At 42.2% G+C, this 18394-nt stretch overlaps 1 protein-coding gene across 1 annotated transcript in view; it reads left to right on the top strand.

The window, feature by feature from the left end:
• LOC122802497 (Golgi pH regulator) overlaps positions 1 to 18394 on the top strand; it is a 467960-nt gene that overhangs the window by 314493 nt on the left and 135073 nt on the right. Inside the window, exons 11-12 of the mRNA XM_044072150.1 lie at positions 2033 to 2128; positions 7603 to 7692. Coding sequence (XP_043928085.1) covers positions 2033 to 2128; positions 7603 to 7692 — 186 coding nt within the window. The remainder of the gene's footprint in view (positions 1 to 2032; positions 2129 to 7602; positions 7693 to 18394) is intronic.

The following is an 18394-nucleotide window of genomic DNA, read 5'->3' as shown; positions in this document are numbered from 1 at the left end:
GCAGATTTACTATGCTTTTTGTAACACAAAAAAAGCGTAGTAAATCTGCAGATTTTACAGACTCCGATAGTCTATCCGGAAATCAAACTGATTGTCTGGTAGTCTGGAAAACACTGTACAAACAATGGTATTCTGTTTCAAATAAAAGAAACAGACTATCGCAGTCTGTAAAACAGAATACCATTGTTTGTACAGTGTTTTCCAGACTACCAGTCAATCAGTTTGATTTCCGGATAGTCTGAAAAAAAATGACTGGTGGCAATGCTAGCAGGTCCTATCCTCTGAATCTACTGATCTTTGTTGAAATGTTTACAGGGACTGTAGACCGAGGTCATTCTGTCCACAGTTCTCATCTCAACCTCTCTAAGGCTTATCCTCCGTGCTGGTATTATAGAAAAATTAGACAAGCTTATTAACTTATTGATTTCTACAAGAATATAGGTATCAGGTAAGTAAAGTTTCTGTGCATCTCATAAGACTATACTCATCTTCACAGGAGACTTCTCTGTACTTCTGAAATAGGTGTCCTCATCAGTGTTTTCAAAGTCTAATTTCTAAGTCTTAGTAAAGGTACATACATACATAAAACAAAGGCATCATCGGCAAGGTGACATAATTTGCTAAGCATGGCAGTGAAGTGATGTATAGAGCTGGAGTTAAGGCGTGTTTACAAAAAGTTATGAATAGGACATATTTCCATTTTTTAATTCATAATACACAAGGTATGATACTGTCATATTGGGAGTGGTGCATTCAAGTAGACGGCGTGTGTAAAAAAAAAAAAAAAAAAAAATTACATTTAAGATCTATAGAAGTCACCCTACCTCCATACTCCCTTATCACGCTCATCATTTACTACAATGTCCCCCATTTGGCATGTACAAATCCAAACATATCTCTCAAGTGCAAAGGCCCCTAATATTTCTAACCAAGAAAATTAAAGGTTTTAAATCCTTCAACTACCCCAATAGAGTAGTACAGCTTTCCTTATATTTGGCATCTTGTAGGTTGCCGCAAGTTTACCTGCATCTCGCTTTTTGAGCCTTGAAAGACCCAGTCCTATTTGACCTCCTTATTCTTCATAAAACCAGTGGCTTTACATACCCCCCACACTGAGGACTTAAATCTACACCAACAAATAAACAAGACCCACTGGAGATGTAGGTTTCTAACTCAGCATTTTACTAACCTGCGGAATAAGATGCCACTACAGGTCAAACAAAGTACTACTTGAGCTACTTCCAGGCTAGTCCTGATGACTGGATGGTTAGACACAAATTTTCTCCAAGGTTACTATGTGCAGCCCTGCTTGATTTGGTAGAAGAGTGCTATTAAGTGCTTGAAAAGGGTAGTAAGAACTTTCAGCTCTGTCTGTTTTGAGGTGTATATGGCTAGGCATTTTATGGTCCCTGTGATCTCTCAGCTAGTATGTTCTTATGTTAGCTAGTAAGTTCTGTGTTCTTACATGCTGAGGTGAGCACAGTGGAATCTGCAGAACATACAAACTACTTATCTGCAGCTGCATTTAATTGTCCTGCTGTGTGCACGTGCGTGCATGTGTTTTCACCAAGTATACATGCATGCTGTGGTTCTCACATAGTTAATGAAAATGCACTACACCTCAGTGACCTCTCACTGGCCATGCAGTGTACGATTGCTGTGACACCAGCCTGTTTACCTTAGATGGCCTTTTAAAAGTGAGTCGGACATGTTCTTTCTTTCCACAGGAGGACCTTAATCATGTTTCCTGCTGGTTTCTGGTGATTGCAGTTTGTTTCTAACTCAGAGTTTATAACACGTGAAGGAGGCAGTAACTTTCATGGCATACTGTTCCAAATAACGTTTCTTATCGAAGGTTTATAATATGAGCTTCTTTGTACTTTCACCGTTGTTGAACAGGATGTTTAGAGTTCAGAAACTGTAGTCAGACCTGTGGCTGTTCTAACTTTCCTTGCACTAAAGCAGAATAGTTGTCTCTTGTAAAAGACAGCAGCCTTCCTCCTCTTATTTTTTATGTTTTGCTTTGTTTCAGGCTACAATCAACATAGTGTTTGATCGTGTTGGCAAGACGGATCCGGTCACAAGAGGAATTGAGATCACTGTCAACTATTTGGGAATACAATTTGATGTAAGAGACTTATGGTGTCCATCACACTTCTGTAGTGTAATCAAGGGCTCAGCAAGCCAAACAAGATTTGGTTATGAGTATGAATAACTTATGCTGTCCCACTGAGTGCAGGATTGTAGGTGTGCAAAAATATAGCACAACATGTGGTGAATATTTAGTAATGTAACACAGGAGCAAGTGGTTGTATTTATTCTATGGCTAATGGTGGGAATCATCTATGCAAGAATTTGTGCCTACAGAGAAGTAGACTGCGAAGCAGAAAAAGTATGGATTTGACAGCCGAAACCTCTTGTTAGTTAAATGTCATTGATTCCACCTGTTGATTTCATTTGACTAAGTGACCAGTATAGCAGGTCTTAAGAGGGCCCATGTATGTGATGTATTGGGGCATCACTGTTACAGCTTTACAGCACATCATCTTCTTCTTTCGGCTTTTTCCCGGTTAGGGGTCGCCACTATCCGCTCATGATTGGCAGTGGAGTTTTACGTCGTCAAGTTGACAGCCCGGCGCCCAACTTTCCACAGAAGGCACACACATGCGCACACTCACACCTAGGGCCAATTTAGAGTGTCCAATCCACCTACAGCATCTCTTTGGGATGTGGGAGTAAACCGGAGCACCCGGAGGAAACCCACATGATCACAGGAAGGATATGCAGACTCCGCACAGAAGGCACCCTAGCTGAGAATCGAACTGCACCACCGTGACTTTACAGCACATATTTTGTTTTATTTCAGCAGTCTTGTTAAAAATATGTATCATGATTAATAGACTACAGAAAATGTGTATATTGAATGAATAAATAAATATATACATTAGGTATGCAAAAAAGACACATATTTACTGCAGGTCCCGACCTTTAAGTTAGAAGTGGGTGAAATGTGCAAGAGAAAACAAGACAAGTAGCTAGAATACCGGATTAAACCCTGTGGTCCTATCTTTTAGCTTCTAATGCCAAACAACTTTCCACGATGTTCTTTATTACTGAATCAACCGATTCAGTGCTGTATAAACTCTCGAAGACTCACAAGTAGTCTTTAGTGAAGCGAAGTATTGTTAGCTCACTTCACAAAGTACTGTTATTTGACAAAGTAGTGCAAGGATTTGGAAGCCATTTAAAAATAAATAAAAAAATACAATATAAGTAGCAACAGAAAGTAAATGTTTTTTTCTACTCTGCACTGTAACTGCTGCTGTACCCAAAGGAACCCCACTTTTTGAGAGGTCTTTGACCATCTGCTTATTCTAGTTCAGTGAGCAGTAGAATGTGCCAGCTACAGGGAAGAATGGCATTCCCCAGAGCCCCCCCCCCCAGCTTTGTACTGCATTGGACTCATTTATCTGTTAACTGCCAAATGTCAGTTCCATAAAAAAATAAATAAATAAGTTACTGTCACCTCCTTTATCTTATCTGTCCTTTTTGTCCTTGCTGTCCTTGCTGCTGCCAGAATGCAGATTTAATGTCTTCTTTGTTTGCCTGGTGGGCCACGTGAATGGGCATTTTATCTACATATCCATAAACCAAATTGTATGGGTGTTTAAAGAGTGCATGTCTCACCTCTTGTTATACCCTACAACATGGCCATTTAGAGTGTAGCATCCAAGTCTTGCAACTCCTCCTGGTGAGTATAAGCTCAAGAAGTTGATTGAATTCTTATCAATAGCTTGCTTAGAGAGAAAAACAGTCAAATGTTGTTGGTATGTAGGGTCTTCTTTAAATACTTAGACCACTGTTGAAAAGATGTGCCCACTGCCTTCCCTTGTAAGGGTTACTGTTGGCATCCATAAGTCAATGACTACATTATGGGATTTTGGTTCTTTTTGACGTAAGTGGCTGCCCTTTTTGTCAAAGACCTTTTAGCATCTGTAAGTCCATGATTGCTTTCTGGACTTTGCTGTTCGGCATTGTGTCTGCATTTGACCCAGCAACTTTGTCAGCAAAGGAGTGAACTTTCTGCCTCATCTCTCTTGCCTAGGACTTCCCATAATGACCTTTCCCTGCTCAAATTCTCAATCACACTGTTTTGGCCCATCTTGTCAAGTGATAAAGCAAGACTCAGAGATAGAACATCTCTGAAACTAAGACCCACTAAAAACCTCTGCTTAGGTTGAAGCAAGATGGTGCTCCCAGGTTTAACATGATGTCTTACAGCACCACACATTGGAGTTCTGGAGTATTTTATGCCAGCCTGCATGGTAGAAAAGACATGGCTTGTGATTTGTAGCCAGTGGAGAATCAAGCAGAAACGGTAGTTAATATTAAATGGTATGTACACCCTTAACGGAGTGCTGCTAATGGAAGTCATTGCCAGTATTTGATCCCCTTTAATGCCTTTATGTTGCAGAGGTACTGCAATGGAAGCTGTCTTTGCATGGGACTGATACGTGTGTAGTAAGTTCAGTACATAGGACATCGAAAAACTACAGACAGACGTAGTAAGGTTGAAGCAATGAGGAGAAATACAGCAGCTTATACTTAAAAAAAAAAAAAATGATAATAACATGTAATAGGATACATCTGAGGGAGAAAAATCTGAACATTACAAGCGTGTAGGTTGTAATTGTAAAAGAAATAGAAGGAAGCATGCAGCACTCATTACTGATACGCATTCACTGGGGAAGGGCTGTCCGAGGGCTCAGTGTGAGGATGTTACAGATGGACAGAATGTCATTTTATTCCAGAATACACTTGATTGGAAGGACACCATGAGGAGCACTTTGTACCACTCTGCAGAAAAAGAAAACACCTGATGGATGAAAGAATACCAGAAAAGGATAGCAAATGGGATTTATACTAACTCACTAAACGCTGTTTCTTTGAATGCTGCTCCAAATTAAAAGTTACAAATGTGGTTCAGTGAATTGATTCTGCCAGTGTGCTTTTCATTGGGGTCAAGGCCCTGTATACCCCATGCAAGGGGCTGTGTTTCTTGTATCCTTATCTTAAAATAATTTACCCCACAGCTGCTGCAGTTTGGGAATAAAGACGATTCCCCCAATATAGTGTCCTCTTTTGATGACTTGCTATTTTATCCAGTTGCACAAGATTGCAGTGTGCACACTTGGATCCAGAATATTTATGTGCCGTCTATTAAAATGATGCATGATGTATGCCGAAAACCTTATAAAGGGAGATTAAAGCAGTTGCCAAAAATGGAGTGAAAGAAAGGCCTAGGAGATGCATACATACTTCGAACACCTCTGGATTCCAAAAAAGCACACATTTTGCAAACAACTTAAAAAACACATACATTATAAGGAATGAGACTTGATGGAGTTCAGAAGTGTCATGAAGGAACATTTGTTACAGTAGGGTGTTGAAGGCATATGGGGCCACCTCCCTGAGAATATGCGACGGTCAGATTCCTTGGGATGAGATGAGAGTGAGACATTTTTGTTTGGGAGAAGTAACTGTTTAATACCACATTTCACGTTATCCAAAAACAGCATTAATATGGACAGACTTCACAGGTCTGGAATTCCTTGTTTGCTTCAAGACTGTATGTTCAATGTAAAATTATTCTCATAAAGTCATAGTGAGGCATTGTAAATGACCTTTCAGACACTTGTAAGGGATCGTTTTAGCTCATTGAGAATGCTGAATGGTCTTTATTTACAAGCTGATCAGTTAAATAGCCAGAAGAAAATGGCTTGGTAGGTTGTAGGAAAACATAAATGTGTAGACATTTCATTTACTTAATTTTTGACAGCTGACTGTATAGTCTGGGATCTTTCTGTATATATGTATGTTACAAAGTTACTGTTTCTTTTTTCATTTATGTTTGAGGAAATTTCATTTTAGCATCCTAACCTGAATATGGAGGGTTGCATTCAGTTTGCAACTGCACTAATTCCAAGACACACACACACACACACACACACACACACACACACACACACACACACACACACACACACACACACACACACACACACACACACACACACACACACACACAGACACACACACACAGACACACACACAGACAGACACACACACAGACACACACACACAAACACACACACACTTTTTTGTAGCTCAAAATCCTGATGTGGTAACTGTTACCGAAACATAACAATTGGATAAATAGCATTCACAAGGTTTCTTGCAGGTGGATGGGCTTCTTATGAAGCGGTTTACTTCAAATGCAGAATGTTGTCATAGTTAAATAAACAAAGTTGAACCTTTGGTAATCTTGGCAGGATTTCATTCCGTGGGGTTCAGGGGTAAAAGTTGCTAGCACTTCAACTTTTATTCATACGTTTGCTTTAGAACTGGCTTTATTTAGTTTTTTTGTTTTGCCACTGTCATCTGATAACAATTTTCTCACTCCCTACAGTAATCTATACCTACATAGGGCCAAGTGCTGGAGTAGTTTTCGTTCTGTGGTTTGGTTTTTCCCTTTCTGACATATACCCCTTATTTTCCCCAGCAGCTTTTGAAGATGTTGAACATTTAGGTCACTGTTGTGTTAGCCTAAGCTATAGGTTACAGCCTTGCCTAGGATATGGTCACTGGCCAACTTTAAAAGCTGTAAGGCACCTTTCAAGTACCCAAATTGCCTTTAGCATGAACAGAGCCATATAAAAAGCAGTTTGTATGCCAAAAGCTTAGGATTTTTCTTGCCTCCAAAGCACTTCTCTGCAGTCTTTGTGGAACTGATGGTCAGCTAGCCTTTCAGAGCTGGGGAGATTAGTCTCCTTCAGGGGAAAATCTTACATTTTATCACTTTTGTACATGAAAACTGCCTTTTTTCTGTATGAAAACTGCCTTTTTTTCTGTGAAACTGTTCTTTTTATGTGACTGCCACATTTATGAAGTTATTTTTACAGATGAAATGCTTTGTGAATATACTTGGTAAAAATCCTATTTTGAGTGTTATATGGTAGATTTTTATGCAGAATTACTATATGTTAGGGTGGAATTTAGTGCTTTTTGTTACTGTTGGGGAACATTTTTACCTCTGAACATAAATTTTCTGTTAGAAGGTTTACCAAATCGGTCAGCATATGCTTCCCACTTGGCAGGTCTCCTTCCAGGCTTGAACATGGAACATTTGTCAGTCTCTGTACTGTCCATGCCCCTGAGTTGTGGTATGGCAGGCCTGCTATTGTGTTTATGGTTGCCACATTGAAGGTTGCCTCTAGTGTCCTTATCAGTTAGTGCAGTGGTGAAATTTTGGGGGTTTCAGGAGAGAGGTAGTACTCAGCCTCTTCACGCCATCATCAGTGTTTCCAGCAGCTAGGTTATTGATCATATCCCTGGTCACCGGCATTGTAAATACGAGCTCTTCCTCTGTCTTATCTGGTCAGCTAGAATTCAGTTTGACTGTTAATGACAGACATGCCTGTGAAAAATCTAATGACGTAAGCTGTTGCCTGTGTAATGTTCATATTCCGTTTGTAAGTGTACAGAAAGACCATTTCAGTGTTTTCTTGTACTGAATACATGGAGTGTGTTTCCTTTTGCTAGGTGAAGTTTTGGTCGCAGCACATCTCGTTCATCCTCGTTGGTATCATTATTGTTACTTCTATCCGCGGACTGCTGATCACTCTCACCAAGGTAAGCTGCTCGCTGATTAGGGGTGCGATCCATATTTTGCCTGTTTTAACAGTTTGACAAACTGCTGCCTTTTACTGAGTGGTATGTAATTGCTTAAGTCCTCGTCCAAACATTTTTATGTTTATGACTAACATACTGATTATTGGTCTTGTATTATGCAGTAGAGTGCTGTGTTCCTATATGTTCTGAGATCACTTTCCACCCCCAGAAACTTACATATTTGGCCTTCAGCTCCCAGCATCCATGTTCCAGGATCCTTTAGTTTCCCCAGATGATGTTCACTACCTGGTCTGATAATAATACCTAATTGTGTAGCTACATTTTCTCTAGGGTGAATTAAGGCTGAAGTGTCTCCACACTGAGAAGGCTGTGGGAGAACAGGAGATCTTCTTACAGTCTATAGCTGGCAGGTTTCACAGTGGGCGTACTGTTGCTTTGTCTCATGAATTTCCCTCTCGTCATACAGGGTAGATGGTATTTCGATGTCCCTGCTGACATCCACCCATCTGATTACATTCCACTGCTGTAATGCAGCTTATTCTGTTGGGTAGAGGGCTGTGCTTCCCCTCCTACACCGACCCCTAACATGTCGACAAATACTCGCTGTCAGATGACAGTGCTTAAAGAATAAAAAAAAAGAAAAATTCCCCTGCCAGGGTAAAATTTCACTCTCAATTCACCAGCAGGACCAGGGGGCACAAATGGTTTAGTAGGGCAACTGAGAAGGAGAGCTGATGGTCACCAGAGTAACAGAACATAAAGAAAGCAACTGAGAAGGAGAGCTGATGGTCACCAGACTAATAGAACATAAAGGAAGCAACTGAGAAGGAGAGCTGATGGTCACCAGAGTAATAGAACAGCAACTGAGAAGGAGAGCTGATGGTCACCAGAGTAATAGAACATAAAGAAAGCAAAAAAAAAAAAAAAAAAGGACTGCTTACTTGTTCTGTTGTTCCCCTTTTGTTTGCACTTTATTTGGCATTTATACCACTTCCATATTATGGATGATGAAACTAAAATTAAAATATAACCAAGTAACATTGTTTTAAGAAAGTGATTAGTGGATGTTTGGTGATTAGCAGTAAATCAAGTCATTGCCAGAATTTGAAGTGTCCAGTGGAAAGCAGTAAGAACCTACACTAGCAAGGGTAAGGGTTAGCATGCATTAGTAAGGTGGTGCAGGGGACTTGTCACCCAGCATCACCTTACTGATATGTCCTAGTCCTGCACCTGTCCTTAACGCTAACTCTGCACCTTACTTTAGAAAAAAACTATCCATAAACAGATGACTGTATAACTGAATAACTCTACTGTAACACTGAATTTTGTTCTAAATTGTTGATGAGAACCAAATTAACATGAACTTTCTCAACATATATAAATATTATAGGTTCATAGGTAGGTACTAGGCTATCTGCCCGAGGGCATTTATAAGCCTAGCCAGAGTGTGTCGGCTTTCACTGCCCCATTGATTAATTAACTGAGCCTCTGTCAAGCAGAGCCAATGCAGTGATCCCAGGGGTGTATTTTCTGTTACCCATCCACTCGTCAAGGCTTCTCTTGAAGAGTGTTAGTGAGGGGCTCTGCCTAATGTAGTTAGGAATTTTGTTCCAAAGCATGGGGAGTCTCTGTGACAGGAATCTATCCCTCCAGCATGTTCTATTTATTGTTGTGGCGAGGCTTAGCTCACTAGAGCGCGTGGCTCGCACTGACTTGGATTTCTTTAGGTGGAGCATGTCCATCAATCCGAGTTGGACATGGCTTTGTAAGTCAGGCAGAGATCACGTCTGAGTAAGCGATATGCCACTGAGTACAGCCGGAGTTTTTTCAGTCGGGCTGCAGAGGACATATGTTTGAGGCCAGTAATCCTCTTGGTGAGGTGCTTTTGTGGTCTTTAAAGCTGTTGGAAGCGTCTTGTGAGGTACATCCCAAATGGGGCATTATACTCTATGATGGGTCTGATGAGTTATGAGTAGAGGGGCACTATAATCTCTTTATTTCTAGATGCGAACCCCTTAGTAATTAGATGGGCCACATAGAAGGATTTCCTAACTACTTTGGCAATATGATTGTCAAAGGAGAGATTACTATCTACCTGGGACCCCAGATCTCTTATTACCTCTTCTGTATTAAGCGGGCTGCCACCTATGTGGTAATTCATGGGTGTTTTGTTTTTCCCAAACAGGATGACTATGCATTTTTTGTCATTTAGCTTGAGGCCATGACTGACACCAGGTGTCTGTCTCAGTAACGCCTTTTTGGAGGATGTCCTTGTCAGCCAGAGAGTCAGTTATGGCTCCCAGTTTGCAGTAATCAGTGAACTTGGTTAGCCGTAGTCCTCCTATGTTTGCCTGTACTTCTGAGAAATATATGCCGAACAGTAGAAGTCCCAGAACCGAGCCTTTGGGGACACCACCTGTGACTGGTTTAGAGTCAGACCTGGAGCCCGCTATTCTTACCGTGTGAGTTCTGTCTGTAAGCCAGTTGGCAACCCATCTTGTGATGTAGGGGTGTATGTTCAGGCTGGTGAGTTTTTCTAGAATACCCGAGTGAGGAATGGTGTTGAACGCCTTGGCAAGATCAAGGTAGGCTGTGTGAACCACCTTTCCTTCGTCTATGGCCTTGGTAACTGTCTCGAAGAAGTCAACCAAGCTTAGTAGGCATGATCTGCCCTTAACAAAGCCGAACTGGGTCGGGTCAAGTGTTTAGAGGTTCCCAATATCTTTGTTAATGAGTTCCATGATGATGCACTCCATAGCCTTGCAGACAAGGCTAGTCAGGCTTATGGGGCAATAGTTACCAGGGTCAGTTGTGGCCCCTCCTTTGTGGAGCGGAATAACCATTGCTGTGTGCCATTCTGTGGGCATGTAGCCTGTGGAGAGGCTGAGGTTGAACAGCATGTTTAGGTGGGAGGTTAGTTCGTTCTGTAGTTCGTGCAAGATGCAGCCTGGGACACCATCTTGCCCCATTGATGCTGTGTTTTTGGCTTTTGAAAGGGCTGTTTTCACCTGTGCTTCTGTGATTTCAGGGACACTACACTTTTCCAGTATTGTTGTGGGCCCTTTTGAAGGTGAGAGGGAGGTGAAGTTTGCACTGAATCTATCTGCCAGTATGTTGCCAATATCAGTAGGTTCAGTATATTTTGTGCTATTTTGCACTATCTCAGAGCATATCTGCGAGTTGCCACTTAGATTCTTGACATAGCTAAAGAAGGCTTTGTGGTTATCTTTCAAATCCGTGGCTATTTTTCTTTCGAAGATAGCCTTGGATGATTTTATGAGAGACCTTAGTTTCTTACCGATACTGATCAGGGATGTCTTTCCTTCTTGGGATTTGCTTTTTTTCTGAACTAGTTTCCTCCGCCTCCAAACTGGTTTCCTTCTCTTAGGGGAGTGAGTCTTGGTTTTGCTAGGGATGGCACGATCTATGCATCCTTGTAGGTGCCCATAGAGTGCAATTGTAAAGGATTCTGCATCTTGGGTAGGGTTATCCTTTAGTGTGGGGGCTGTGAAACTTACCACCTCTGCCTTAAGTAAGGTGAAGTTTGCTTTAGAAAAGTTTTTCACTGTGGCTTACTTGGTTGGGGGTGGTGGTGGGATGTGGACATCCAGGGTGATTAGTTTATGGTCTGATCTAACCAGTGACTGGTTGACCTCTGGTACGAAGCACCTGTCGCCCATGTTGGTGATGACCAGGTCCAATATGTTGTGGTCTCTGGTAGGGGAGTTTACCAGCTGATCCAGGGCATTTGAGTTGATAAATTCCAGGAAGCTCTGAGCCTGAGAGTTTGTACTCAAGTAATTTTCCCAGTTAATGGTAGGGTAATTGAAATCTCCCAAGATCAGGGTGTTCGGTAGGACAATTTGCATTCCAGATTTGCCCGATGTTAGTTGCACATGGATGATCTCAGAGGTATCATGCTGTGCCACTAACCTGGAGGTGTGGGTATCCTTGATGAATATGGATACACCCCCTCCTTTTGTGTTTCGGTCCGTGTTCTGTGGCCGAAATGTGTGGTATGTGTTGTAGTGCTGGAGTGCTCTCCGTAGCCTTGAAACAGGTTTTAGTTACTGCACAGATGTCTACATTCTCCATACTTAGGAGTGCTTCGAGCGCATGCATTTTGAGATTTAAACTCCTGGCATTGAGTAGCATAACCCTCATTTTTTTACTTGTGCTGTTTACGGAGGTGAGTTTGAATTTTGAGCCTTGCCTAAAAAAGGCACTATGGGGGCAGCAAGAGCCTTGGCCAGTATTCGAAAGCCAAAGGGTGACAGGTGCAAGCTGTCTCTTGCGAAGCAACGTGGCTTGTCGAGCATGTCATCCCAGGCTGACAGACACTGGATCCCCTTTGAATGACACCAGAAGCTTAGCCAATTGTTGAAATTGATCATTTTTTCTTTATACTGAGGTATCATTCTAGGTGAAGGCAGGATGCTACTCGGGGTCAGGGTCATACCTGCCTGGGCTACATGATCAGAGAGCTCTAAAAATGTCTCTTTTCATGTAGTCCAGGGAGGTACGGCTCAGGTCATTCACACCAACATGAACAATGACAGTCATATTTGTACTTGTTCTGGAGTGACCTTAGTGCTTGTGTTATGTGGCGGATTCTGGCTCCCGACAGGCAGCTAACAATAACCTTCTTGTCCAGCCTAGTGAGTGGGGCGTCAGTGTGCCTGACTATTGAGTCACCTGTTACTAGTGTGTTAGGTATGTTATTTCGCCTTAAGGGCTGTGATCGTGCGACACAATGATTTTGTGTTTTATGTGTTGTCTGGTTTGTGACGTGAGGTGCAGGTTTTGTGGGTGTCTGCTTTGGAGCTCTCTGATGCTTTTGCAGGTTTTTATTTAGAGCCTCCGAGTATGATTTAGTGTATTTGTGTATTTTTTGCCAGTGCTGGTTTAGTAGGTCTGTGTAAGGCTGGAGGTGTGGTGCAAGTGTTAACCTTCTCCTCATGATGGTCTGTTCCAGTCTTGGGTGGAGATACCTTAGCCTCCAGTTTGGCTGTATAATTGCATCTCTCACATATGTCTGTGTACATGAGGCAGTTGTAACATTGCCTCAGGATACCCAGATTCACCAGCTGGACTGGAGAGTACACCTGAAGTTGCCCTTTGGTCATGCCTGAATAGTAGGGTGAGCTGCTTAGTCACTTGGTTGGTGAGGGGTGGATAAAGAGCCTTGCCCTGCTGGGCAGTCAAGTGTCGGGGTATATTAGTGCTTGCTATTAGATCTGAGCAAGTGCTGGACTGTAGGATGCTTTTTGAGTGCTAAGGTTGAGAGTTAGACTAGTTTCAAGTGAAAAACTGAAGAGGAGACTTAGTGGAGCCGGGAATAATTTAACCCTAGCTAACTTTGTGCTGCCCAGTGCACAAAACCGTGCAACACGTTTTTTAAACTACTAACTTCTGGGCTGGAACCACTCCTCCAGGGACAGATGGCTGCTCAAAGTTCCCCTCTCTCACAGGTGAACAGAGAAACTTCCCTCTATATTCTTTGAAAGAGGGTGATTTATCAACTTTCTTTGTCTGATATTTTGAAAATAATGCTAAGTGTTTTGTGGGTTTCCACATATATGCTTGGTTCTTTTTTTGATAATTCTCATAATATGCATTTTATGCTCTGTTTAGGGCAACTAAAACCAACTTGTTTGACTTTACTGCCAAACATCTGACACACCAAATGATATCAGTGGGTATGTTGGTTATAGTCATCCATGGTGTTACTGCAGACAGCAAGGCCTTTACATTCTCCATTGAAGTGCTGCTACGTGGTTTGTGCTGGTTTCTGATGTGGCTTCTCAGTGAGCAGCTTTAATATAGCCCCACCGAATTGTTCCATTTATGAGTTGTAAGGTGTAGCACACTTGGTTGACCATTTTTGTATGAATAGTCAGACAAATGGATCAAAACATCATGGTGGCTTTGCATCCTGCATGAACAAAGACTTCTCATCTGCTCTAAAAAGACTGACCTAACACTGGACACCCTTGTAAATGAGTGAACAGTTGTACTCATTCTCTCTCTCTCTACTAGTCATAATTTCAAACTTTTTTCCTTAAAACCTCCCACTGTCTAGGATGTATTTTGTCTGGTGTTTGCAAAATGCAATGATGTTACCTCTCACGTATACAGATATGCCTAGCCCCACAGACTGTGGTTCTTTTCTGACACTCATGCAGTTTTGATCTTAATCCAGGTTTATGTCTGTGTATGTTCCCACATTTAGTAGCTGTAAGCAGATCTGCAGAGTGTACCTGTGGCCATCCGATTGTTAATCTAGACCCCCTCAGTGATCACCTTTATTGTGTTTAGGAGAAATATGGTGTAAAGCAATACAGTAAGTATATGCCATCAGTTTAAACCTAACACAACCATATGTCACAGAGAGAGTCAAAGTCCTGGCCTGCCTTACCACCCAGGAAGGTGAATGAAGTTACGATGGGATTTAGCAGGAGGCATTCTATTCACCCCCACCCTTTTAAGTCCCAGCCAGAGCAGTGTTACAGAAAACAAAAATCAGAGGATGTGCCTCAGTCTTCCTCCCACCTTTGGAGGTAAGTCTGTGTTAAAATCAGCATTTTGGTATTGCAGCTGCTGAATCTTATCCTTCTAGACTTCACCCATTCTCTGCATCAACAGAAAATGAGGAACTGGAAACCTTGAGAAGGCACATCCTCAGATCCCCCATTGCTTTGTGAAATACAAGTGCCACATATTCTGCTTATGGCAGGCTGGAGGTCAGGCCTGCCTGCCATGATCCCAGAGAAGTGGTTTCTAGACTCCTGCTCAAGGTGAAGGTGCTTTTGGCTAAGGTCTCTTATTTCAGCGTTTCTCTTGGACCTATAATGATCTGTTACTCTGATTGAAGGAAGGGGTGTGCACTAGTTCTCATCCAAACTAAGGATTGCAGTTCAGTATTCGGACATCAAACAGATGTCTGGTGGGAGTCTGAATTGTGGTTGCGGGAGTACTCCTTTAGGTAATATGGATTGGTGCTATAGTTAGACCTCATGCAAGCCTCTCTCACCTGAACACCACTGTTGGTATGTTCCACCTTGGGTGTAGTATCCCTATTTCCTGATATTTGGCATCCACCCACTGCACAGTACTCATAAACTGATACTTTGCACATCCTTACTTCTGCTCCTGGAGGGTGGTGGTGAACACCTGTCCACTTAAGTTTGTCAGGAGTCTGAGGACCTGGAAGATGATGTTTATGAGAGATAGACATTGAGGACTCCCCATACTACAGCTGCCCACTGGATGGCCTTTGTTTGTGACTTTAAGACTTACTCTTTTCTGTAGTCTGGTTCATGGTTCCCTATTATATGATCAAAGACGCATTCTTTCGAATGCATCCTGATCGAACCTGAAAGCACAAAACGGCAAAATACCGAAACGGCATATAAGCTAATTCTTTCCCTGGGAAAGAAATCGCTTGGCCGTCTTTATTATTTTGCCATTTTTGTCACTGTAGTGCAATCTCTGAGTTGGTATATTTAAGTAGGGGGGTGGGGGGTTTGGGGCAAAGCCCCCACTTTACGTAATGTTTTAAAGTTTTTTTTTTTTTTTTTGGAACAGTGATTTTAAATGAGTGTTCTAAATGTTCAGGAGTGTAAGCTTTTTCTTACATGGGGTCGATAAATCAGGGTTCACTTTTTTAAGCGTTCGCTGATTTAATGTAGACTCTGGTCCATCCCCTTACCAGCAGGACTGACATTAAGTCTCTAAGTCTGTTTGATGCCCAGCTAAGCTTTGAGTCTTCATCTCCTCCTTTATACATAATGTCCAGTTCGCTGATTTTGCTCTTCCTCCTTTATACATAATGTCCAGTTAGCTGATTTTGCTCTTCCTCCTGTATACATAATGTCCAGTTCTCTAATTTTGCTCTTCCTCCTTTATACATAATGTCCAGTTCGCTGATTTTGCTCTTCCTCCTTTATACACAATGTCCAGTTCGCTGATTTTGCTCTTCCTCCTTTATACACAATGTCCAGTTCGCTGATTTTGCTCTTCCTCCTTTATACACAATGTCCAGTTCGCTGATTTTGCTCTTCCTCCTTTATACATAATGTCCAGTTCTCTGATTTTGCTCTTCCTCCTTTATACACAATGTCCAGTTCGCTGATTTTGCTCTTCCTCCTTTATACACAATGTCCAGTTCGCTGATTTTGCTCTTCCTCCTTTATACACAATGTCCAGTTCGCTGATTTTGCTCTTCCTCCTTTATACATAATGTCCAGTTCGCTGATTTTGCTCTCTGGATCTCGTTTATCATTCATCACTTTCACACTGTTCACCAACAGTCTCAGGTTTCTTTTCTTTATTTGGAGTGCTAAGTGCTGTGTTTTGCTTACATTTTGGATTATCTAGACTGTTTTCAATTTCTTCTTTCCATTCTGGACTTGCTGGTAAGATCATTCCATTTTTCTTTCGAACAGCAGCTTAGTAGTTGCTAGTTTCTCTTTGCCTAGACCATGGCTTCTTCGTCTTTGGACTTCCGCTATGTTCATTTCTAGGGCATTCTTTGTTATTTTTTTCTTTGAAAGTTGCCCTTTGGTCTAGCACCTGCAGCAACTATGAACTTGGGGGTTAACCCCATCCTTTGTGGCTGTTGGAGTCCTCTCAGTTTGCAAGGGCGAGCCACTCTTGTTGATCCTGGGAGAGGGAACAGAGAAGATGTCCCTGTTGTGCCCGAATGCTGTGCCCATTTCTAGGGAAGCAGTTGCTGCTATAGTAATACAATTGACTCCATTTTTCCAGCCAAAAAGAAACAGGAAACCAAGCATGTATCTATTCCTCTTAAAATTTCTGTGTATAGAAGTAGCTTACTGGGACTGGCTCAGGGTTTAATTCAAGCTATTGATCTGTCTTGTAAAGTAGTTTCTGGTAAAAGAAAGAGGAATTTCTTTTTTCATGAAGATATTCCGGATTCTGAATCTGAACAGGAAGATGCAGGGACAGATTCATGGTTTTGTCTTCAGATTTCTAATTCAGACCCAGAGGAGAGCTTAGGAGGTTTCTGTTTCTCTGAGACTATTGCTAGAATGTACCAGTGTTTTTAGTGAGATAACACTGAGGTTTCTCAGTCCTTCAGAAAATAATGATGTTGTATAAAATTGTTATGATATTTCTCTTGTATGTTAAAACAATAAACCTGTTTTGAAAAAAAAAGAAAATAATGATGTTAGAGAAAGAGTTTCCAGAACCTACACCCATTCATCCTGTCCCGTCTACTTTAGAGGATGTGTGCGCTGCTGCTCACAATTTTCCTGTTAGTCAGCTGCCCCTAAAAAGGCAGATAAGATGTATAAAGTTCCTCAGGTTTTTTTTTTTTCTTTTTTTTGTACACTATTCCCTAACCTGACCAAGCAGCTATAGCCATAGCTGACTTCTCTGTTCCTAATCACGTAGTTAATTCCAATCCTACTCTTTCTAATAAGGATGGGAAAATTATTGGTAGGTATGTTAAAAACCGTGTATACTTCTGCAACTTTGATTTATCAGAATTTTAAATTGTCAGGCTCATATTTTAAAGTTTGATGTTAAGTTGTCAATCTCGCCTTCATTCTTGCTTGATGGGTTCGGAGCCGCTCCTCGGCTCCGACTCGGCACTTTGCTAAGCTCAAGAGTCACTTTTACCAGCTCGAGGCAGCCCCATATCCCATGATGCAAGGCGGTAAGTACCCAGATCTCGTTTGCCGCTTCACTGATGAGGTCCTCCTTTTACCAGCTCCTGGTAAGTGTTTAAATTTAAACTGCTTTAGCCCCTTTTAGACTATTTTTTCTTAAAATCTTTTATTTTTTGTTAATTGTAAGCCCCTTTTGACTAAAATTATCCTTCCTCCTTAAATTTTTTAGTCAGGCCTTCCTTCCCTCCCATCCCCCCCCCCCCCCCCCCCCCCCCTGTCAGGGTGTGTGTGTGTGTGAGGTTTTTACTGTTGTACTTTAATTTAATTGTTTGTTTGGGACTGTGTGTGTACTTTTCTGTATCCACTATGTCCAAAGAGCAGAGGGTCTCAGGCTTTAAGAAGTGTGACTCGTGCTGTCAGAAGATGTCTCTGACAGACGGTCACACTTCTTGTTTATACTGCCTGGGACCTCTCCACCTGCAGGACTCCTGTGCAATATGTCATTCTTTTAGCCAGAGAGTCCTGCAGGAAAGGAGAAACAAATTGATTTTAAGGGGACTCTTAAACCGGAGGGCTCCCCGCCAAATCGGCTCCAGGAAAGCCTTCCAAGTCTAAGGCCCAGGCTTCTGTACCCAAGCCTTCGCCTTGGCTCCGACTTTGTCGGAGTCGAGATCGGCTCCGCTGGAGCCGATCCGACATATACATCTTCGCACCGATGGCTATCTGTGCCGATACTTCCATGGTCACTTTGGTGTCGGTTCCGAGTACTGGCCCACCACCATGTGGCTCAGGCTTCGTGTCAGCGCCGACCGCTCCGACACCGCTTATTTCGATGCCTGCATCGGCTCTGGCTGGAGCCGATGCGTCTAGATCTTCTCTCAGAGCGAAAGTAATCGGCCCCACTGGATCAGTAGCTTTGTTGGCTCTGATGGTTCCTTTCGAGGAAGAGGTCCAGGTCCCCCTCTTTGGAACCGATTCTGTCGGCTCCGGCCTCACCTCTTCTTTCGGAACGGAGCCATCGGAGCCGATCATCTAGGTCGTCCAGGTTATCTGACCATGATTTA

The sequence above is a fragment of the Protopterus annectens genome, chromosome 5.part0 (assembly GCF_019279795.1).
Source record: "Protopterus annectens isolate FY-2018-M chromosome 5.part0, PAN1.0, whole genome shotgun sequence".
Lineage (NCBI taxonomy): Eukaryota > Metazoa > Chordata > Ceratodontiformes > Protopteridae > Protopterus > Protopterus annectens.
Note: the sequence above shows the minus strand (reverse complement) of the source record. Positions and strands in the feature narration are given on the sequence as shown.